The sequence below is a fragment of the Pholcus phalangioides genome, unplaced genomic scaffold, assembly GCF_987345545.1.
Source record: "Pholcus phalangioides strain wild (caught in Gottingen) unplaced genomic scaffold, Ppha-v1.0 ptg000014l_1, whole genome shotgun sequence".
Lineage (NCBI taxonomy): Eukaryota > Metazoa > Arthropoda > Arachnida > Araneae > Pholcidae > Pholcus > Pholcus phalangioides.
Window position 1 is genome coordinate 25,977,574 of NW_028301607.1, and position 25,443 is coordinate 26,003,016.

The 25,443-nt window shown below is 38.2% G+C and overlaps 1 protein-coding gene across 2 annotated transcripts in view; it reads left to right on the forward strand.

Moving 5' to 3' along the window:
• The window catches only part of LOC149078363 (G1/S-specific cyclin-D2-like), a 129,348-nt gene that overhangs the window by 86,455 nt on the left and 17,450 nt on the right, over window positions 1-25,443 (forward strand). For both annotated transcript variants that reach the window (XM_089242017.1, XM_089242016.1), the window contains one exon: window positions 7,643-7,799. In XM_089242017.1, the coding sequence (XP_089098143.1) occupies window positions 7,643-7,799 (157 nt within the window). The remainder of the gene's footprint in view (window positions 1-7,642; window positions 7,800-25,443) is intronic.

The window sequence follows — 25,443 nt, forward strand, 5'->3', positions numbered from 1 at the left end:
AGGTTTGTATTTCTCTTGTTATTCTGCTGAATATGCCAGTGGGATAGTGAATGAAAGCTTTGGGGAAAATATGCTAATCTCAAAGTCCGACCGATTTCGTCGGTTTTTTTGTGTACCGTATCTACACTCTGCTGGAGTGGTTCTCAACCTGGGACCGTGGGATCTATGGGAGGAGGGGCACGAGTGAAAAACAAATGAAATGGAAGCCATAACAGTTCGTTTAAAGAGCTAAAGAAAGACAAAAATATAAATGTGAAGAAATAAGCATTCAAGTGAAAATGTTGTAGTAAAAAATGTGGTTTTATAATCCAGTTGAATTGCCCTTAGAACCATCCCCCAAAAAAGCTGATAAGGCTATTTCTTCCCAGATACTTCGTCAAAACCTTGTACAGGTGGGGATAGTGTAGCTCGCTCTGGGATTCAAAGATCGATTTCATTTGTGAAATTTCTGTGCACTATAAATTTACAGTGAAATAAACATAAGAAAAATGAAAACGATAAACTCCTGGATGTGAAGAGGACGGTGGCATAAGAATAAAATATAGTCCAGAGAATGCCATTGGCATAAAAATAAAAAGATGTAACATTTTGCTCTGAAGTAAATGTCCCAGCTACGCCCCCCCCCCCATATGGGGCTTTTTCCGGCCCTTAAACTTAGGCGGACTTTCATCCTGCAACGCCAGTTTCTCTAGTTTTTTGGCGTGTTGGGAATGTTGTATCAGTTTTGCTTGTGATATGGACATTTATTGTATCTGTGTAATGGGTTTTGTTTATGTAGCTGTGGATTTCTTCTAAGTCTACATGTATATAGATGTGTCTGAGTTGCTGAAAGTTGTTGAGTCTCAAAGGGCTTTAATCCATCTAGATAACGATGCTGTTCCTTGGAGAGTATGAAATAGCTTTTCATTTTTCCGTTACTTCGTCGTTGTCATTTAAGGTCTCTGGCACCAGTGGGGGACCCCATCAAAGCACTGATGTGATTGATGTCAAGTCCGCATAGAAATAATCCCGTCTAGATCGTCATTTCGGCGTTTACTCTTCAGTATAAGTACAGTAGACTAGACCAGTGTTTCCCAAAGTGGGAAGGTTCAGGAGGTGCAATAGAAGCTACGGGTATAACGTAGGATCTTATGGGTTTGCTTGAATTGCGGGGCGATGAGAGAAATTTTCTCTGAAGGGGGAGATCAAACAAAGTTTGAGAAACTAGATTATGTATAGACTATGCTAGATTCTCACTAATCCGACACACCAGACCAGGATGTGCCGGAGTATCGAAATCGCCGTATTACTGGAACTTAATTGAAAAAAAAACCCATTTAAATAATATAAACTTATGCGCACAAACATGCAGTGGCATGTTTTTCTCTTCTACAGGGTGGACAAAAAGTCTGTAGAAACGTTAAAAATTCATAAAAACCGGAAAAATAACCGAAATAAAAATGGTTTGCACGGTTAGCATGGCTAGGTCACGGGAATTTGTCCAAGACAGGGAAAAAATAGCCGATAGGTGGCGCTGACGTGCACAAGTCAAAGAAAACATACGCAAATAACGAACAGAATGCCTCCAAATCGTTTATTACAGCAGTATGTGTTCCATATGACCACCACCACGGGATTATACATTGCAGGCGAGTCACAAATCCAGCAACGGCAGAGTGCAGCAAGTCCACATATACGGTTTACAACGGTGAAATAATTGTGGATTAGGCGCGCAAGTTCTTAACCGTCTCGTTTGCGTATTTCCACCGCAGTCGCTCGTACCAGCACCGACTATCGGCTGTTTTTTTCCCTGTCTTAAAAAACTCCGTGATCTAGCGATGCTAACCCTGCAAACCGTTTTTATTTCGGTTATTTTTCCGGTTTTTATTCATTTTTAAAGTTTCTACAGACTTTTTGCTCACTTTGTATTATAGAAGAAAACCGGCCTACAACGCTGGATTACTGGACGGGCCAGACAAGCACACTGCCGGATTATCGAGTCTACTGTATCAGATTTTATTGTATTGAAGGCGGATTGCCAACTTCATATCCTGCATGGTCTGTCCCCCAATATTTTGAGAGAAAAAATCGAATATATATATATACAGTGATGTGATCCAATGTCGCATTATTCGACATATGATAGGTCAGGTTATTAGAATTTTCCGGCGAAAAATGAAAGGGAAAGATTTATAACCATTGTATGTAAAGTGATCTTCCCCCGTGCTTTTTTCCTCTTCTCTTGAATCATGGCAAATGTTAGGGTGATTTCTTTCTCCGGATGTTCCATTCGCAGTTTGTCATCAATTATTGATTTTTTCCTCTTCCTCCTTATATGTATATATATATATTGATTACTTGCCAATTTCCCTTTCTCCGTCCTTAACCTTTAGCACAAAGCATTCATTGATTAATACTTCCTTTGTGAAGGACGTTGGCCCTTTTTTTCCTTTTCGATATGCTGCATGTAATCAGGAGAAGTTATGCAAATGTAAAGACCAACCGTAATGGTTTGTTAGTTGGTTCCGTTGTATTTTCGGAGTGGGGCTCGCGGTCCAAATCCCCCTAAATACCATAGTAACATAGAAATTCGGATTCTACTTTAAATTTTTGTCCTCAGTCTAATTATAATTAGCTACCGTGTGTATATGGCAGTGGTCAGCAACCAGCCGATCACTGAACTTTTTTTTTTTTTTTAAATTTTTCTTCCAATAAGAGTTATAATAACGTGAATGATGAAGTGTTTTCGTGAAGATTGATAGGAACACGAAACTACAGGGGCTCCCATAGTGCTTCACTGACACAAAAAAAGTCATTGAGTATCTCACCCCACCCCCCGACCATAATATAGATCACCCTCTTGGGACAACAAAAATGATCAAATGAGACTGCTTTTTTCTGTATTTCTGAATGGTTCGATTTGTGATAGCATGTGCATCAAGCCTATATTCATAGTAGAGGAAAGGCACCGAATATCGGATCCTTAAAAAAAATTTTTTTTAGAAAAAATGTACTGCAAATGATCAAAAACAGATGCGCGTGTGTAAAAAAAAAAAAAAAAAAATTGAAGAGAAAATCGCATTTTTAACTCAAAAAAGTCACTCAATATCGGATGCTATCCGATATTACACATCTTTGCAATAGCTAACCAATTATCCATAGTTGCATTGTTCATTGATTAATTTTTCCAGACAGTAACATTAAGCGCAATTTGTATGGGACATCTGCATATATTTTGTGCGTCTTGTCAACTTATGGCTACAGTTGTCCCAGGGAGAAGGATCCCCTAGCCTACAGTATAAGCTTTTCGTGTTGTTTTCATAATCGTCTCAGAACTCGTTATTTTATTCAGCAGGTCTATTTAAGTGGAAGTTGTGTTGATTTTCTCCACTAAACCCCAATTATAAAAAGACGACCCCCCCCCCCCCCCATCATAATACAGTCGACGCTCGTCTTTACGACTCCCATCGTTCCTTCAAAAACGGACGTTATATTGGGTGGCCGTTATATCGAAAACTGTACATGTAGGATATTTCACGTATGTCTCCTATTACCAGGTATCCGATATTAGGGTAAATTCAAAAAGAAAACCGCGAGGCTACCCGAATTATAAAATTATTATGCCTATAATGAAGCTACCATCGGTGCTTTAAACATACGTATTAAAATATCAAACAAAATTTACGTATATCGGTACGTATGGTATTGAATTTTCCTTAGGCCGGTATTACACTGTAAAAGATTGATAAAATCCCTTTTATAAAACTTTAAAAATGCAGCCAATAAGGTCACCGGTTGCATTTTCTAGAATGTAACCAATAACCTTATTCGTTAGATTTTTCAAGTTTTATAAAAGGGATTTTATCAAACTTTTATAGTGTAATACCGGCCTTAGAAAAGAACTTTACGAGAATTTTTTTTAAAGATCTGCCTCAAGCACATAGCTTCGCTACTTTTTGAACAACCACCACATCAAACTACACAGTGGTGTATAGTAGTTTGCAAGAGGGGCAATAAACTTTTTGTCTATACAGAAAAGGGTTAACAATCCCAATGCGATATTCGGTGCATTTCCTCTATATTCAAGATAATTTATATCATTGTTTCAAATTTATTTAATTTTTTCTTTTATATCGGTATTTGATGACTTTATTATGGTGATATCAGATGGCATTAATTTGAATAGTTTTGCCTGAAATCCTTGTTTGATCTTAACGATTTGTTAGATCTGCAAACAAGTACTGTATGCACATGTCTAGCTTACAGTAGTAGTTTTTGCATTCTCCAGTGTCATCGTTGGAGTGACATGAAGGGCGTTGGGTTTAATACACCCCCCCCCCCATCTGAGATTATGGTTTTTATTTTGCGCATTTAAACTCGGGTATAAAAAGAAAAATATTCCTGCCCCTCTTGAGGGAAAAACAAGAGGTTAACTTTCCTGATAAAATCATCTTATGAATTGCTCGAAATGCTGATGAAAATTATATTACCTCGAATGAACTTAAATTCGAGTTAAAAGTTACATAATTTCGATTTGTAGAAAGTGTTACAGGAATATTTTGGAATTATTTTATGGTATGTTTGATAGAAGTTCGACTGCACCCGTTTGAATTGCGTAAGAGTAGGTATATCGTTTTGCATAAATGTAGACCGTAATCGGTGTTTTTTTTCCTCCCTCAAAGACTAGTTGAAATCGTTATCAGTCTCAAAAAAAAACCTCCTGAACCTAAGTTCCTTGTTATTCTGATTTTCTTTCAGTGAAAATTATACTATGTTTAGATCAGCAAATACCCGCCCAAGATGAGCTGTGAGGAGTATTTGGGTGAAAGAAAAACACGCAACACCATAAATATCGAGTAAAAAGATTTCATTTTTCAGCGAACGAATTGATATGGAATCGACGACTGCCTCCTCTTCGTCTCGAAAACGATTATCTTTGTGAGAAAGTTTAGGATTTCCCATTCACTTGGCTCTATTTTCAGGAGCACGAAGAAATCTTTGTGAAGAGAGGCCTCGAGGTTAATTGCATTTCGTATATCTTACTTTGAAACATGCTGGATATTTTTTTTTACTTATGAAACTTTTTTTTGATGAAGTCAGCTCTGTTCTCATGGGTTTTTTTTTTTTTACTATTTTCATAATCGATCGACGATATTCGTTAAGGTAACCAACTGGAATCAAACTAGCCGTGGGTCAGTTCGACACTTGAATTTCATTTCATCATTGCGATTTTGTTACATGATGGTGGATTTTGCGTACTGGTCGTGGGAACTGAAAAAATTTCCATCGATTGTGTTTGAATTTTTAATTAAGTTATTCAAATGGAAAATTTAAAAAAAAAACTTGTAAAAAATATGATGAAGGAAATGTGAGGTTTTCTCTTCTCCATCCCATTACAATCGAGATTTTTGAAGGTTGAAGAAACCAGGAAGAATAGAAAAAAAAAAAAATCGAAAAGGTCCTGAGAAATAGGGTACGGATCAATACAATAATAACAAGGTCTTTGGTATGCCGATCAACCAGGTGGCAGGTGTATATGTGCATAGTGAAGGAAAGGAAAAAAATACTTAGCTGTATTCAAATACCAAGATACACCATTTCAGCTGGTGTGGAAAAAAATGTAGTTCACAGCTCGCCAAAAATGGACGAATGTGTATAACAGGGAAAAAAAGTATGTGCTTCCGGTGCTACTAGGAATTACTTGGGAAAAAGATATCCTTCCCTGCTCGAATAACTGAGCTTATATATAGATTTTCACAAAAAAAAAAAGTCCCTTGAAGTAGGGATTGAAAGTCGAGAGGGAGGAGAAAAAAAATTCCTGGGAGAAGGGATTTTTTTCCATAATTTTTTTTTTCGGAGTCGGCAACTACTTTGAAAAAAGACCTGTGTGTGGGTAGCCGTACACTGTCATATGGTGTGTGTATATATAAATGTAAGTATATGGCATCTACTTTCTATAAAGAACGACGTTCTTTGTTGTCAAAACCCATCGGGAAAAGTTACGCTTTGTGTATCTGCCAAAGCAACCTGTTTGCTTCTGACCCTAGAAACGGGGGGGGGGGGGGGAAATACCATGAGAATGCCCATACACTCTTTTTAAGAGATACGTGCCGTAATATTTGGCTACTATCGAGCATTCACAAGCATCTCACTCGTTTAGAAATCTCCATCCAGTCATTCCTGAGGTTGATTTAGGCAGCGGTTCTCACCCAGGGGCTCCGCGGCCGCTCGAGGAAAAATAAAGCCAGTAAATTCGGGGGAAAAAAAAATTTTTTTTTTGAATAATGAAAATAAGTAACTTAAAAAAAATAGGTTTTAGGGGGTCCGCCATAGAAATGATATACCAGAAAGTTTGAGAACCACTGCATATAGGCATCCTCAGTTTCCCCCTCCCCTCTTTGATTATAAACTATTTGATTTACTAACGTTTTTGTTCAAGCCAAAATGAGAAATTCCGTCGCCATGTTCTTCCGCTTCTTTTATAATATTTCAGAAGGCTACATCTACAAAAGTATGTTTTTTAAAATGAAAATCAGATATTTGTGGTGGGGAAGTTTGCTGAGGTGAAATTCTCGACAGCTACCGAGACGGAGTACGATCCCTCTATCAATGTAGACCAGCGGTTCTCAACCTTTTTTGACTCGCAGAGCCCTTTCTGGTATATAATTTCTGTGGAGGAGCCCCGTAGGCCTATTTTTCATTCATTAAAGTTACTGATTTAATATTATTCAAAAATACTTAATTATTTTTCCGAATTTAGTTTCCTTGTATTTTTCTCGAGCTGCCGCGGAGCCCTTTGGGAGTTCACATGGAGCCCTAAGGGCTCCGCGGAGCACCTGTTGAGAACCGCTGATGTAGACTATTGCCTTTGCAAGCCGCTCTGCGTTGAATTTGTTTATCGTGATTTAAACGAATTTGGAAGGAATGAATCTCCAACAGCAATAATCTTCCTAGATAATTAATGATTATCTAGGAAGATTAATATATAACCCGTCAATACTTTTTACAGTTTTATTGATTCGAGAGGAAATGCTTTTCAGATGAAATGGATGTGTTTCTTCCGTATTTACAGTATTTTTCACCTATTACCTGAAATGTTCTGTTGAAATGCTCATATTTTTATGCTATCTGCACATTTCTTCTCATTTCCTCTTCGATTTCGAATCCAATAACCCAGAAAGCAGGAGTGAAAAGGGGCAGGATCTTCCATAGTCAGAGAGACCCCCCATGGTTTGAAAGTGGATACCTTATGTTACTGGAAAAAAAGAAAGGCCTCTCCTTTCTCGTTATTCCGGGGAGGGGGACAAAGAAACTCCTACAGGTTCCCATGTGTTTTTATTCACTTTTTTTGTTGTTGCAGGGAGAATTTTCTAGAATTTCTTATCTTTTCCAACCTGATGGTCTCCCTATGGGAAAAATATTTTTGTTGGTTAGCATGCCAGTGTCTGTCATCTATTATGTACGAATTTATAGTCTATTTTTTCCTGGTATGAATATCTTTCTCTTTTTTTGTGGATAAGTATGCCCTATTTTGGGAAATAATCACTTGATTTTGTAGTTATTTGTTTAAAATTAACTTGGCATAATGCTGAGTGCAGTATACTGATTTTTTTTTTTTTTTTTAAATAATTATACATGTGTTCATTTTTTTTTCTCTTTCTAGGATTGGGAATTACTAGTCCTTAGCAGGCTAAAGTGGGACGTCGCTGCAATTACACCATACGATTTCGTTGATCACATCATCAGGCGAGTACCGATCCAAGATGGCGAGGACTTGGTCAGGCGGCACGCGCACACTTTTATCGGTCTATGTGCAACAGGTATTGTACTATTTATTATCTTATGTGTATATGTTTGTTTATTTTGATATAGGCACTATATATGTTATTTGCCTACCATTTTGATGGAGGGTAAATTTTTCTGCTCGTTCTTTGAAAAAAATTTATAGAATAGTTTCAACTATGTACTCGGAGGTTGCGAAAAAATAAATTAACGTCTGTTATTTATAGCCAATTCAAGTCGTTCTAAGAAAATCATTTTGTCAGTGGTCTTCGAACATTGGCATAAGTTGTGAGCACCATTTATGCCCGCTATCAGAAGAAAAGCAGCCATTTTGCAACTCTAACAATGTTCATTCTCAGACTAGCATAATTGGAGTTCTTTAATGCAACGGTACTAGGGGGGATAAAGATATTGCTAGCCAAAAATTCGGAACGAGCACTCGAGTTCTTCAGGAAACACCATGATGCTCGTAAGGAACGAGTTGAAGATGTCTTGGTTCGAGCGATATGCGAAGCCAAATTGATTGTGAGCTCTGTCTCTGTATAATCGATATGAGCTCCTTATCTATGGGACACATTGCTTCTCTGAACGTTAGCATAGCTGCCAAGTCTCCCGAATTTTATCTTCATCGCTCGATCTCCCGAAATGTTCTTAAATCTCCCAAATTTTTACAAAAATCACAAAAATCCCTAATTGTCCCTAAAAATTCCCTACTTCATTAAAAAAATCCCCGCTTATGAAAACAATCCCTATGGTGATGCACATGTGGTCAAAATTTCTTTTGTTGAAGTTACGTACGTGCGATATAACAAAGCATGAATAATGATAAGCAAAAACATATTTAATCAATTTTAAAGATACTTATTCCGATGAATTTCCTTTCATCAAACGTTCCAGAAGAGGGCTGACTTTTCCTTTTTGTACAAGTTGTGTTACGGACATAAACATCGGTCATGGAAAAACTGCCATCATCAGTCGTGAAGTGAAAAAAAACATCAAGCAAACGTCACAAAAAGTCAGTGTTCTTCAAAAATTGACGGTGTTTCCCTTCATCTTCCGATGATTTTGGGGTCATTCGCGGAGAATGTTTGTTCACAGCATTTCTGATTGAACACAATATTTATTTTTACATCATTGAAAAATAATCAAAATTTTGACCTCCAATTTCACTTGTTTTTTGCGTAGGAATTTTATTCCCAAGGGTTTAACTTCCATGTGTGTAAGATCCCTATTTTAATTTGACTTCAGTTTTTGAGTAGGGATTTTATTCCCTACGCTTCAACTTTTATGTTTGGAAAATCCCTATTTTATTTGGAAAAATCCCTATTGTATTTGGAAAAATCCCTAATGTATTTATTAGGGAGTGGTTTTAGCATAAAATACGGGTGTGCGCGAAAATCTCCCGAATTTTCATGTTCAAAAGTTGGCAGCTATGCGTTAGAAATTCTATCAAATCGTTATATCACTTATGATATTTTTGCCATGAGTTTCAATTATAGGAATATTCATTCTACCATTATCGTCTAAGTTTATCACTTCTTGATGCATAATTATGCACCATTTATTGTGTGTGTGTGTGGGGGGGGGGGTGCTTTAATTCTTGTATCGCTCAAATTTGGTGTCGCTGATCGCCATTGATGTATGGTTACCCATCCATAAACACCACGAGGCCACGCGGTGCGTTTGAAAGCTCCCGTCTCAATCCGTGAAATTTTCCATGACTGGAACATGGGCTAGGCAACCCTGCCCCCACCTTCCAGAAGAGGAATGATGGGATCCCCTAATAAACCCCAGTTTCCAAAAACCTGACGGAGGAAGGAATATATATATAATAATCGTACGTATAATTTGACCAGGTAAGTTAAGGTTGGGGGGTCGGGGGTCTCACCTCACCATTTTCAGTTGGTCTGGTAACGTCCTGCCCCCTCTCAAAGTAGTTACTTTAACGTGATTTGCTTTTCTTTTCACTGCCGTGTCTGGAGTTTTATTGAAGGACGGCTATATCTTGTGAAACAGGGTCGTGAGTATATTTCAACTTCCCATTCCTTCCCTTTCCTCCCTTCCCTCCAGATGATCAGTTTGTTCCCCTGCTAAATAAATGAATAGCCCCGCGGTAGGCGAAACAAGTTGAGAGTAAATTTAAGTTGCTGTTCACCTTCTATGTCGAACTGTCTACGGTCGCAAACAATTTTGCTTTGGAATTCCATGACCTGTCTGGCTCTGGAGGGGCGATGATACACCTGTGCCGCTCTGGGTTAATAACTATGCAATGTTGATCATTGAGCGGTACTACTCTCTTAAGCTGGTTTAGAATTCCTGGGGGTATACTTTTCTTCGTGATGTGAAGGACTCTAGAAAACAGTGTCTCTATTCTGCATGCGTATTATGGAAAATTTGGTTAGGTATTTAGCCATAAGTGCCGTTTATCTCATAAAAAAAGTCAAGTCATATTAATGGTCACATCTATCAAAACCTCACGGATGTGTCAATTTGATCAGAATTACTATACCTTTGAATGCACGCACTGTACTTATTTTGGGAAGTTGTCCAGAGTTGTGTGAAAAGAGAAAAAAAAAATGTATCTCCCCCCCCCCCCCCCCCAAAGATATAAAATGTATATCGCATTCGCGCGTGTGGAACTCGTTGCTATTCAAAAAGTGGCCGAGAGATAATTTTATTTGATCGTACTGTCTTTTTTCTCACAAATGCTTTTTGATCTTCAAGGACCCCCCCCCCCCCGCCTCCCATTTCGGCAAGTATCTAAGTTTAAGAATGAACACACACATATCAATGTGTGTATGTGTTGATTTCAATTGATTCAGCTGTTACAATTTCCAGATGATCGGTAGTCGGAGTCGCGCAATATAGGTGGTTATCGATTGGTTTTCCTCGGCTTTTCTACCATCATAAGAGAGATAGAATAGAGCATCTCCCTCCCTTCTCTGATAAAGCACTCAAATGTCTGGCTTATTTATTGATATGCGGACGCTATCGTAAGTGAGAATAATCCAGCAGGCGCCGATTTCGGTATTTTGAGTCGTACTTGTGTCATTCTTCATTTGTACCTTTTCTATGAACACCTGCAACTCTTGTCTTGAAAATTAATTCCGTGTTTCACCAATGTTTTTCGTGCTGATAACGTGCAGCACCTTATGTTTTTTAGACATTCGCTTGTTTTCAAGTGTTTGTATGGTAATCTCTGTCTATTCCATTCTCTTGATGAAACACAGATGAAAAGTGCAGGTGAATACATTGCGATAGGCCGAACACATGATGCGTTACCGTACTGGTATACATATGATAGTTTATCAACTAGAAATATAGTGGTACTAAATGAAGATAAGGTACCTCATCCTCTCCCCCCCCCCCCCCCAGCAGCTGCCAACCCAAGGTAAATATCTCGGTGGCGTTTATTTACGCCAAAAAAAATTTCTGGCCCAAATATTTCGAAACCGCACTCAGGCAGAAATTAACGCCTTTTGTTGGAAGTAAGGAATTAAACTATGTATTTATATTAATGCATGGAGCCGTGCTCAGTCTCTCATAATGGTACACGTTGAGAAAATTTGATAATTGACATTTGAATTCTCCATAAATTTGGTTGAAACTGCATGGACACTCTTCTGGTTCTTCCAAAGAATCCAACCAGAATGTGTTTGTCTTTCTGTAGTAAACATAACAGTATTTTCCCACTAAATGGAGAAAAGAGCAAGTAAGCAGTCTGGTTGCCACATAACTGTATACTAGCAGCCAGTCAATCTTTCTTTCCCCCATCAAGGACCGCCCAAATTACCAGCCCAACGTGGCTACATCCGGCTGTTGGGTCAGTGAGTGCAGGAATCTAGCGTTTTTTGTTTTTTTTTCTGTCGCTCCTCCAGAGCTTCCACTTTCCCTGGTAACCTTCATCTTGTTCAGTGGAACTCACAAGTTGTTAGCACCCCCTCCTCTCTGCATATAACCTGCAGACTAGCAGAAGTATGTAGAGGGGAAAAACATAGCCTAAAAACAGAAAAGAAAAAAACGGAGCCTGATTTTATATATTTCTTTTCCCCATATAACATCAAGTTTTCTCACGGCGGTCTTCTTTATAGCGTCCCGTGGTCAAGAGGGGAAAATTGACTCCCATCTATTCTGGCTGTCTCTCCCTCTACTTTTGGGTGTGTCTAGCACTTGTTCTTCCTTTTGAATGGCCTGCCAATACACCCTCTATTCCTGTCTCTGTTTTCTGGTATTTTTGATGGGCTCTATTTTTTTTAAATCGGAATTTCTCTCATATCAGCACAACATTATTTTTAATGCTTCCTAATTATTTCTCCTCTCAATCGGGTTTCGAACTATCCTTATGAAAGGATGACGTCACTCTCCGTTACCATACGAAGGTTTTAACAACTGGTTGTTGCGAAGATGAATTTTTGATAAGTATTGAGCTTGTGGCCTGAGTCAGGTTCGGCCGTCCGTGTACGGTCCTTTTTAGTGTACACGAGCTCCAAAGAAAGATTGAGAGATTCGTTGTCTTTGTAGTCTAGTGGTCTTGAGCATTCACCTGGAAAGTGAAAGGACGTGGGTTCGATTCCCCGCAAAGGCAGTTGAATTTTTTCTTTCCAAAAATTCATCTTCGCAACAGCCAGTTGTTAAAAACCTTCGTATCGCTAATTAGTTCATTTTTTTTTTCAGTTAATATAAACATATCGAGAGCGAAGAATACTTAGGGCAAAATATAATTACAGATGTGCATCCCTTTGACACACAGGGACAGGGCCGCCCCTAGATACTTTGTCACCTGGGGTAAACTGGTATTTCGACGTTCCTCGCCATGTACAAGAAGCAGTAAGAGGGTGAATTCTTGCTCCGAATTCACCCTCTTACTCCTAGTCCAGCCCGGGGCACCAGACCCGCCTCCCCCCCCCCTCAGTTGCTGCCCTGCACAGAGATTCGATGATTCGGCCGTGTGCTAGTCCTTCCCATCTAGTGATTCGGCGGTTTTAGTCCCCTTTTCTTTAAGCATAAACGGGGAAAACAAGTCGCTGCATATCTGTGCGCAGAAATTGATATTATTTAAATGGGCTGTCTCAATTATCTTTGATTTCTATAATTTGCCACACTGGTCTGATGTGCTCCGGATTAGCGAGAGTCTACTGTATTCCAGTGGCTCGGTCTTTGATTTCCACCATATACATGACGTATAAATAAAAACAATGTCCAAAGTCTTGCCAGTTCACGAAATGACCTGCCACTTCACTTATTACTCAAGTCCGAAATGTACCAAAAACTAGGCCACTTCGTATTCTAGCCGTAAAATTAAAATCATACACATTGGTTTGATCATCAGACTGACCCATGTTCAATTCTGAATGGGTATAATGTTAAGTGAGGAAGGTGCCTTCAGCAAGGAACATTCCCTAGATTTCCTGAGGGTCTCTTCCTTTCTACCCTCAAGGAGTAAGGTGTGGTCAATATTGCCGCTTCATATACTTCAAGAATGCAGCAGTAAGCCAATCCTCAGTGTTTATTGTAGTAGGTATCCCGTTTGATGAGATCTCCGTGGGGGAGTCTGTGCAGCAGATAAAGAGCGGCGCTATTTATCTTTTTTTCCTTTTTATTATTTTTTCCACCATGCTTTATTTGTCTGCCTAGCTTCTAACTTCTCATATATTTTCTTTTTCCTTGAAAATGGATGGGGAGTAGTGGTGGAAAGAGGTGAAGAAGCCAGCCATTCTAGTTACTTTGTTGCTGTTGAGTCATAAAATGTAACAAGACACACACACACTATATGTATATATTTATTTTGTTCTTTTCCTTTTTTATCTGTCTTTTCTTCTTGTGCTCTCTTCTCATGTGTTTGTGCAGTCTACTCATCAAGCACACTTGTGAGTTGTCTGTGGCAGAGAAAACATGCAAATCGGCTTTACTCTTCCACTATTCCACCCATTCATTCCCTTTTGTTTAGGGCATGGGGGAAAGGTATGAAGAAGGGTTCTGTGTGGTAACTCTTCCCGGTTTTTCTTTCAAAGAGGGACTTCGGCCTTTGTTCGAATTTGTATGTTTGGAATGTGGTACATATTCCCATTCCATAAAATATTTATCACAATGTGTCCCAGCTTATGACGTTTTAAAAAAACAGTCATGAAAACATAGTGCAAGCGAGAAACGTATCAAATGGAAAATCTTAATGAGTATTTGCAAAAGTTCGGACCACGACAATGATGTGAATAAGTACTAAGCATGCAGAATGTTTCAAGTGGGGACTTTATAAGCGGGATTCGCTGTATTCATGCAGATGAGTGAAATCGATCGCTATATGATCGATTTCCGTTGACGAGATATCTTGTGAGATGGGATGAATTGCATAATCTCAATTTTTGCTCCTTTTTGATTCTCAGAGTGTAAGGATGGACGTTGTTGCAACATAAGAGTTTGTGACTCAGTTTGATCTAGCCGTCATATACTACATATAAATGACGAGACCGAAATCTAAAATTCTATTGAAATTTGCATTATCCGTTGCGCTGCTCGGTATGTCTTTGTCTGGTAAGTAAGCCATGTATAAATCTATTGCCCAACATGCCCGGGGGCATATAAAAATTTCGCTCGGCAATGCCGTAACTAGGATTTTTGCTGCCCGGGGCAAACATGATCTTCCGCCCCCGCAACATTCGACAATTTTACGGTTTTTTTTTTTTTTTGTTTACACCTAAAATTGTCACCCCGAAATTTGGCCGCCTGGGGCAGTTGCCCTCCCCTAGTTCCGGCCCTGCGCAGGGCATATATATATATTATGTCCGTAAAAAATCCAAAAAAATATGGGGAACAATTTTTTAGGGTTTATGAGAAATTTTAAGAGTTCAAACAAACGAGAAATGCAAAAATATTTTATGTATAGGTACTGTATATCAAGGCTGGATAAATCCTAGGCGCCACGTCACCATGGTTACTAAAAAAATTGGTATTGTCTCCTAAAATTTTCTTTGTGTAGTTACTAAATTGCAGTCTGAAAGCAGCACGAAATGTTTGGAATTTACAGCAGTGTATCTGCCAACACGAAATAGGATCGCTATACCCTCTGAAAACATCAAAAGAAACATTTTGATCATATTTTGGATCTTTGGATAAAAAATGTTTTTTCTCCTAAAAGTTTTTTCTGGCGCGTAGATTTTTTTTTTGCGATTTGTCTAGCCCTGCTGTAAAAATATTTCTCATTCTTTAAATTCTTCAGGAGTATTTTCATCAATAGATGGCAACATATTTGTTTTGAATGTGTATGAAAAATATTATGAAAAGGTAAATTTCGTGTTAGGCCACACTAAAAGTTTTATGAAAGTTCTTTTATAAAAAACTTGACGGTTGTATTCGCTCGAGTATAACCGATATGCGCATTGGTTGCATTTGTCAAGATTAGTGTAACACCAGCCTTAGACCTAGGTGGCCAGCCCTGATCAAAACTCGGGGTTGGGGGAGGCACAATAATTGCTGTGGCTGTCCTACTGGACTATAGACAAGCATTCCATAGAATCTGGCATGAAGGTCTATTATATAAACTGATAAGACGGGGGTTTTCCCCATCAATTATTATCAAATTCTTGAGTGTTTACTTAGCAGATAGGACTTTTCAAGTCAAAATAAATGAATCATTATCAGAGAAAAAAAGATTAATGGCAGGAATAAATCGGGGGTGTAATCTTGGTCCGATTATTCATAATATTTTTATGGGTGTTTTCCGAGTGTAGAGCATTTTTGGATTATAACTCAAACATTCACCATCTACAAATTATGTCCCGATATAATGAAAGGAAGTTTCTGAAACATGCAAGGCCGAAAGATCATTTTGGCTACTCATTACAGGAAAGAGTTTTGATAAGTTTTAGGAAGTACAGGATGGCAAAAAGTTCGTAGAAACTTTAAAAATGAATAAAAACTGGAAAAATAACCGAAATAAAAAACAGTTTGCCGGGTTAGCATCGTTAGGTCACGGGAATTTTTAAGACGGAAAAAAAAAAAACTCCTCAAAAACAGCCGATAGGTGGCGCTGGTACGAGCGACTTCGGTGGAAATATGCAAAACGATTTGGAGTCATTCTGTTCGTTATTTGTGTATCTTTCCTTTGACTTGTGTACGTCAGCACCACCTATCGGCTGTTTTTTCTCCTGTCTTAAAATTTCCATGACCTAGCGATGCTAACCCTGCGAATTAAGTCGATAAAAAGAAGGATTTTTTTTGTCTATTATATCTATCTATATATATAAAATTGATTTTCTGTCTGTGTGTGTTTTCTCTATACAAATCTACAATTTTAGATGGATCGTCGCCAAATTTTGCATATATACCAAATGGGACCCGACTTGAACGATAGGCTACTTTAAAATTTCGTCAGACCAGGGCAAATGCCCCAAATGGGCAAAAAACCGTAGGGCAACAATGGCTTTTGGGCCTCAACAATCACTTTCCGAACGTTTACTTTGGTTACCGTGGTTCCCTAGCAATGCGTTTAAGACGTGTATATGCCTTTACAATGGTTTGTCGTTTCTTTAAAGCTGTACGTATATGTATAATAGTTTATGCCTTTATAATGGTTTGCCACATTTTTAATACTCCCAATAATGAGGCTTTTTGAATAGACGCCATAATCATCACTTTGAGGGTCAGGTAAAGGGTGATCCTCATAGAAATCAGTGTTAAAATTGCCGATTTTACTGTAGAAATGCGGAAATTTAGTGGGGTTTTCCACCACATCAATAATTTTAAAAATTGTATTGAATTCTCGATTTTTGAAATATTCAGTTCGCTTAGAGATATACGAAGCCCAGAAAATTAAATACAAAGTAATTATCCGGACCTACTTTTGAGTTGGATATCCAGGCAATAACACTGATTTCAACTTTTTATTTATATCTCCTCAAGCATGAAAATTAATGTCCCGTATTGTCGGGTTCAACTGCATCAATTCATATAGTTTAGGTTGCTTTAAAATTAATTATGAGCCCGTAAAAAGTACATCGAAAAAATTCCACAGCTTTAATCAAGCATTTTTCGAAGCAGAAACAGGCAGATTTAATAACTTGAAGTTCGAGGGGAGGGAATCGAAATACCTAGCACCCTTTAAAAAAAGAAAGAAAGAAAAAAATATATATATATATTTCTTTTTTTTACGTTACTTTAAATCTATATTTGTTTATTTTATGAGTCGCGCAGGAAGTCGCCATATTGGTAAACTTTGTATGACACGGTTTGTATGTCTCTCAAAGAGGGGGATATCACGTGATCCAAAAAGCCTCATTGAAGAAAACTCGGGCAGCGCCGGGTATTATAGCTAGTAAGGTATAAAATGGTTGTAAGTAATAACTTAAACAATAAGATACTAATGGTATGTAAATAATAATAGATGTGTGATAATAGCTATTTGAAACATATAATATTTGTATTCAATTGTATTGTGTAGGTATCATATATATATATATATATATATTTAATCATATATAATCGCATTTGTTAGGAATAAAATTAGTTGGAAAAAAATCCTCTGCTCTGAGCATAAATGGTGATAAAAAGAAGGAAAGACTTTAATGAATAAGTGGTGGAAAGATAATTGACATAACTGGGTTTGGTGCTGGTTTAATTGTTGATTATGAAAAGGAAGTTGAGTTTTGAAGTGGAGGGAGATATTAAGATAGGAAAGGGAGGCAATGATTGGTACACGGAAATGAAGAAACCCCCCCCCCCCCATTTTCCCTCAGATTTTATATCTCTGTAGCATTGCTCTTAAGAGCTTTGTGGTGCCATTGTAACACGTGAGCTATAATATCACACCAATGACAGAGAGGAGGATTCTTAGAATCCGGAACTCCTATCCAACAAGGATTCACGGTCTGGGAAGGGCGTAATTGTCCAAAATCGGTCCATGTCGGGAATTTCTTAGTGTTGTAGAAAGTGAAGACGAACAGTTGAGATTTCATCAAAACAAATGACTAATTTGAAATTTTCTTTTTTTAATATAGTACAATGCTCTTAATTTTTTTATATTATCTACACATTAGATAGCAGCACATTCGTTTTGAGTGCGTGGAAAAAATTGGCTCGAATGGAGAAAATTAAGCAATGCTTTTCGGGCATGTATTTTTTACGTTACGTGCTCGACGGCATGTAATTTTTTTTTTTGTCCAGCCCTGGTACTCTGTCTTATTGGACTAACATGGATTTTTTCGATTGGTGGAATAATCGTTCAAAAAAAAAAAAACACCGAATACATAATCAGTAGTTTCAGTTTAAATCCCTTCATATAAGGGAAGTGCGTATTCGTCTGAACTTTTGCAACAATCATTGATCATTCCTGATCCATCTTGGTTGTTTCCTATTACAAATATTTTGACTAGGTCGATATTTATACAAATAAACTCTCACGCGGATCTTAATGCCCATTAATTGAAAGATCTTTCTTTTGAAGCCGCGCAGAGCATTCCCGACTTCTCTCTCTCCTTTCCCTTTTATTTATTATTAGTTCAATGTCCTTTATGCAATGACTGTCTCGCCTCGCTCTCTACCGATTGGGGATCTTTGACAAGCGACAGTCTGTCTCCGTTCCTCCCACGCGGTAGCTTATTATATACATACACACTCTTGTATTAGAATGATTGGAAGAAAAATCCCTTTTCCTTAACCAATGGTTCAGTTCTCCCCCCTTTTTTTGTCTTCTCTGCTGAATGAATTCATCCTTATTTCCACTTTGTGCTGTTATTTTATTTAGTTTTTGCTGTTGCTATGCTTGGAACATCCGTCATTTTCTGATCATCTGCCATTGGGGACATTTTCACCCCACCAAGATCCCCGTCATTTTTATTTTTCTCTGTTTATTGGGAAGGGCTTTTAGGGGTCTCATAAAAACTATGTGAAAAACTGTGCTCTAATACCCCTAAAAATACTATTTAACCATTGATTTATTTCAAATTTTTTATGCATGTTCTTGATTGTTTGTGCTATCTTATGCTGGTATAAAATTTTACATATCTTAGATATTAAATTTTTTTTGTACATTTTCGAAAGAAAAAAAAATCATTAAAAACAGCTTGCATGCATGATAAAATACCACGACATAAATGTGATTGGATAAAAAATGATTCAAAATGAAGGAAACTGTTCAGTTCCTGAAGTAAAGCAAAAATTTGAGATTTCATTGACTCAACCTTATTTAAAATTAAATAAGATTAATTTTCAATTTGAAAATTTTTTAGATTTAAAGTTTAAAATTTAATGTTAAATAAGATTGTGATTGAAATCTCAACCTCTTGCTTCATTTCATGAATTGAACAGTTTCCTTTATTCCTTTATTTTGAATCAATTTTTATTCAATTACATTGATGTCATGGTATTTTATCATGCACGCAAGCTGTTTTCATTGCATTTTTTATTGATTTAATTATGATTTTTTTTAAGATATTTAAAACCTTGAACCAGCATAGGATAGCACATACAATCAAGAACATGTGTGAAAAATTTGAAATAAATTGATGGTTAAATAATATTTTTGATGATATAGCGTGGTGAAAAACTGTTAAAAGGTATGCCCATGGAAATTTTGATATTTTGAAGGAAAAGAAGCCATCCTATAGTCCGCATAAGCAAATTTCCTTCACACCTTGTATGAAATCTTCAGGAAGGAAAGAAATCTTTTTTGAGAAAAAAAAGAGTTTGATTTTTTTTCCACTTGCATCTACAAATTCTTGAAAAATTACCTTATGCTAATTTTTATTTCTATTTCATTCTCATGGAAAAATAAGTCGTAAATAATACACAGCTGTCTACAATCCGACTAGGAAATTCGATTTTTTTACTTATAATCCTCTGATTATATGAAATTACTTCAATTGATCTTCCACTTTGGTTAGACGCATGCGACCCGGCGCTGCCCTGGTTTTCTTCAACTACGGGGAGGATTGAAAAAGTGTCATACCAATATAAAGGAATGAACTATTATACATAATACTGGCAGCATTAAAGAAGTGACAGACCATTGTAAAGGCGCATAATGTCTGAAACGCATTGTTTAAGAACCACAGTAACCAAAGTAAACATTCTGAAAGAAAGTGATTGTTGAGGCTCAGGAACCATTGTTGCCCGACCGCCAAATTTTGCATATATACCGAACGAAGCCCGAATTGAACGATAGGCTACTTTAAAAGTTAGGGCAAATGCTCGAAATGGGCGAAAAACTGTCAGGTAACGATGGTTCTTGGGCCTCAACAATGACTTTCGGAATGCTTACTTTGGTTACCACTGTTTCCTAACAATGCGTTTCAGGAATGCATATGCCTTTGCCAGTATGTGGGGAAAACCCGGGAACATCTGGTATTATAGCTAGTATCATAATGAATGTCATGTCACTGCCAATGTTTAGTCTGGCCAAGTTCACTAAATGATCAAACCTTAGACTGGCCTTTAACATATACATTGGTCCCAACTATCCAGAAACTACCTGTTTTTTAAAAAATTTCATAGAGTTCAATTACAAAAAATTGTCATCTGTATCAAATTTGATTCTGGATATGATTTTTCTCTTCTGAAAAAGGGAAAAGATTCAACAGCCTTATAACTTTCTGAAATCACCTTGACCTTTTTTGCTGATGCCCCCTATAAACAGTTTTCTTCATCTAGCATCTTCCCCCATTCCTCAAAACGGGTAGCCACTCCCACATATTACATGCACTCTTTGTCGTCATTCTTTTCAAGGGCGGACGTATTTGTGTGTGTGCACATCCAAAAGAAAACTCAGAAAACTTTTTCGCGCATCAATTTGGGGCCTGATGTTGTGTGCACTCCAAAGCGTCTTTGGTGCACTCTTTCCTCACTTTCTCCACCTCGGGATGCCGACTTTTCTGGTTCTTACGTTTATTATTTTTCAGTGTTTGCACGAAGAATGGATATCTTCGGATACGTACGTTTTGAAGGACACAAAAAAGCTTTCATTGAGAAAGGCGAAATTGATGAGCAATAATGAACTAACCACACGTCACTTCCACGATGCTAGAAGTTGGACAGTTTTTCTAAAAACATTTTACCCCGCCTATTCCTGAAATTTATCAGATTTTGAACACACTCAGAAAAGACGGTTCATTAGGCTTTGATTTTCATTCATACACTCAAATTTTATACTTCGCTCGGTTTCTGCCTCTAGTCCGATCTAAAACTGTGATTCGATAGGTTTTAAAACCAATGCAGAATTCGTAATTCTTGTCACTTGCCGTCAGTGTCAGTTGCATCAGTGCAAGATATTTTCACAAATATTTTATTTTTAGGAGCTCGTTGCATTCAAGTTGACGAGCATCACCTGCTTGTCTTACATTCAACGGTTGATGGTCGATGTACTACTCACTGGTGTCATTATCCTACCGATGGCAGTCTTACCAATTATTTTCTTCTCGTTTCATATTATTTGCATGATTCTTGTATCGAAGGAGTAGCAGCTGTGGTTATGGTTTATGATGTTTTGTGTGACATAAATCGGCTGCCAAACTGATGAATATGTATCTAGAAGTTCTTGGTACAGCCAGTTAGTCCGTAAGCCCAGTGAAGTGAGTTTTTTCTTTCCTGTAAGGCGCCAAGTATTGCATGGATATCGCCGGCTGCTTTCGTCCGATTTGGCTGTAAGAAATGTTACTGTCCTCGGTGGTTATGACTTGGATTTTTATTTTATGTAGAGAAATAACCCGTGGATACACAAGTGGTTAGGGGTGCTCTTGTTTAAAAGTTCCGATGGTGGGTGAGAGAAAGAGCTGTGTATATTTAATGTAGTGTTTTCGAGGCTGTTCCTTTCACAATGTTGTTGGTGTTTGGCGCATTTTTCCTCCCTCTTTATCGCATGCGTTTATCTATGCGGGATCCCGACCAGTGCCTTTCCCATGACGCGTTTCGGTTAATTTTCTCTCTTCTCCAACGCTGAGAAGCTGCATCAACTTTGACCTTGGCCGCCTTGTGTGAATATTTCTCTTTCCATCAAACGGTCCTCCTCACTCCCTCCCCCTCTTTCTTCACGAGTATAACCTTGTCTTTTATATTCATAGAGAAAAAAATTGGCCGTCGCTCGCGGTATACACATATAGCGCCATCTGAAGATGGTTGTTGGCACGAGAGATGAAAAGATGACTTCGTTGTTCATCCATTCCAGTTTTTACGAGTTGAAAAATAGTGACTAAATGACTCAATAGTTCTTAATGTGTGCGCTTATTCGGTGGTTAGAACCAGAGTATAGCGTATTAGAATACCCTCCACCGAAAAGTATTCTGTATCCGCTTATGAACCAAAGTGTATTTAATTTGTACAATTATTTTTCTGAGGGCTCTACAGGCTAATGACAAAGAAATCACATGTGCCAAGCATTTGAGAACCATTGCAGTAATCTATATACAGGGTGCATAGCAAACGGGGGTATGTCATTTTACTAGCGAACCATTGATCCTAGAGGTATACTTCCAATTAGAAAAAGTTTTAAAATAACGTGCGGTACTCAGATATGTCATTCATGTTTCAACGGGTTGTATAATTATTTAAAAAAAATAACTTTTTATGCAGTCCCTGTGTGCCCCAAAACCCAATTAGAAAATTGTTGCCCTGTCTCTCCTGATGCCAAGAAAAAGAATTCCATGTTTTTAAGTGTAATATTCACAGAGATATTCGAAAAACGAAGAAAATTTGGGAGAAAACGGCGTTCAATGCGGGTAAAACGGGTTTTCCGCATTTAACGCTGTTTTTTCCTAAATTCCTCAGTTTTTTCGAATTCGAATTAAGTACAATAATTTTAAGTACAATGAATATTGTACTTAAAAACATGGATTGATTTTTTTTTTTTTTTTTTTTTTGCATCAATAGAGAGACAGAGCAAAACTTTCTAATTGGGTTTCGAGACACACGGGCACTGTATAAAAAAGGTTAATTTTTTGGGAACATGAGTGGTTCAAATACCATTTGTATGGGAGAAGTCATCGCCGAGCAATTTTCAGGTTACCAAATCCAGGATTTTACGATCCATAAGATGGGCTCCGAAATCAAGCGCAACGTGTTGATGATTCATTTATGAAATCATAAACACACAACAGGTCAGTAAATGTGATGAGGATTCTAGTGGGCTATTTTAATGACCTCTCTTATCCCCCTTTTCGTGACTTCACACCTCCGTCGTTTTGTGCATCACCAGTGTCACAATAACTACTTCATACTCGATTACGATGTCGAACAGTGAACCTGATCACAGCCTAACCAGCTGTCGTTTGGCGATCGTGTGAGAAAATCCTCTCGTAATCCGCGGTTAGCCACTAAATAACTGCGGAGGAAAATTGTTTGTTTGGGTTTTTCTCTTAAAAGTGAAAGTTATATCTAACGATTTCGGGAAGAGAGCAATATTCAAAAGGGGGCAGTTAGGCTCATGCGCCACCTGTTCCGAGAGCCCCGGTGCGGAGTTGAAGGTGTGGGAATACCAAGGGAGAGAAAATATTTTCTTCTGTCGGTCGCGTGTTGAATTCCCACTCTCACGGGTACCTGCGGGTGCCCACTGGATTCCCTTCCTCGACACAACCACCTTCGACATCTTAACCTGCCTTCTTTTCTTCCATCATCTGCTGGGTGTTTCATTCATTCATGAGATCCTTGCAGCAGGTCCTTCTTTTTTTCTTCTTACTTCCTTGGTTTCTCCCCCCGCACTTCTCGTTTCCATTCCACCTTCATTCATGAAAATGATGCCCTTCGCATTCCTGAGAGAAACTCCTTACTGTACCACTGCCCTTCTTCTCCCGCCCCTCCCTTTTCTTTCACTACCTGTTTCAAGACTAGCTTATATACCCTACGCGCATGCTCTGTCTTCCCAAGCTCCCCTTCAATGAACTCTGACCCTCCTCCTTGCAGTCTTCAAACTGTAAAAGAAATGGAGTTGGTTCTTTTACTTGTGCCTCTGAAGAAAAAAAAAATTTTTTTCTGGTTCCCAGTCTTTCCTGTTTATATTTTCCAGGGACGTGCTGAAATACTTTTTTGAATTAATTTCGTTCCATTCCACTGTGAGTTTTTTTTGAAGAATACGTTTTTTAATTATCTGACGATACCGGGAGCATTCGCAAAAGTTGCGTAACGAAAAAATTTAAACGCTCATATCTCACGAAGAATTCAGAATATAGCAGTGTTTTTTATGCCTGTGGGTAGATCTCATTGAGACAAATAGAATGATGCTACTAATGATTTTAATACCTTTGGTGCTTGTTGCGCTATATCTCGAAAGGTTCGCAACGTAAATAGAAGACAATGGTGTCGCCTGAGAGATATTCTTAACTTTGCAACAACATAAATTCAATGACATAATTCTGGTTTTAATACCTCTTCCGGTCCTGGCACCAGATCCGTTAACGAATTTTATGATGCCAATTCCATGCGGCCGTGCTCATGGCACCGTCCACCCAACTTTTTTTTTTGTAATCAACGTTTTCTCCTCCTGTTGATATAACCAGCTGTTGCCATTCTCAGTTGCCATTCTCCTCCCCCCCCCCCCCCGCAGCCTTTCATGTTTATCTCCGCCTATGGTAACATGTTGAAACTATGTGTACTTGGATGCTTGATAGAACATTGTCCAGCAAATCAGTCAGAAAAAAAGCATGGATGTTTCTGGTGAAGTGCTGTTAGGGACTTTCCAAAAGCTACCTCAACCTCTTTTGTTATTTTGATTCGAGAACAAATTCTATGACGGGAAATGCTTGTGTAGGTCATACACAATTAGATCATCTTTCGTCTATGATTTAGGTATATTTTGTCACCCCTTCCCCCTCTAAAAAATTTAAACCCATAGTTTTGAATCTCCCTACATGGAATACAATATATGTGTGTGTGTGTGTGTGTGTGTGTGTGTGTGTGTGTGTGTGTGTGTGTGTGTGTGTGTGTGTGTATATATATATATATATATTTCCAGACCAATGCTTGTGATATCAAACTAGTGCATTGCACTGATTTGACTGTAATTATTGAATCTATTCTGTGGGGGGGGGGGTGTTATCTCTCTCTCCTGTCCTGGGGTAAATTTGTTTATTCCCTCCCAGAAAGTCTGATTTATACTGCTTTAAATTGGACGCTGTGTCCCTTTTTGAAGCATTCCCATTCCCTTTATCTGGCTCCTCATCATAAAAAATCGAAGCTATTCATAAAAAACCCTGTGGTCAAGTTTTAGAGGGAAAAAAATCAACTTGTTTTACACCTGCTTAACGCCGCCCTGTTTTCTAGACATCGTAAAGTGTGCTACTCCATTCATTCATTAGAATCACGTGATCCAATGGAAGCTCATTAATTAATTCAGTCCTGCAAATGTGAATGAAGTTCCCCCCGGGGGGGGGGGTCCGTTGAGTGGGAGAAGCGAAGTGAAGATTTACTACAGGAAGGTCTTTTTCTTTTTTACCACGAACGATCCTTCGCCTACGCAAGTTTCTAGTCGCACAAAAAAAAAAACAACTCGAATCGGAAACGCCGCCCACAGGTGTCATTTTTACGTTCTCATTATGGGGGGGGGGGGGGGTAAGGAAAGACGCTACCACGTCGATATTCTGTATCATTCTAACAATTTTTGGGTTATCACTAAAAATGACCCCTGAGTACATTTTTCATTTGCTCCACCCAAATAGCGTAAATCGAGCCTGTTATCCCCAGCCATCATCATTTTTATTTTATTTATTT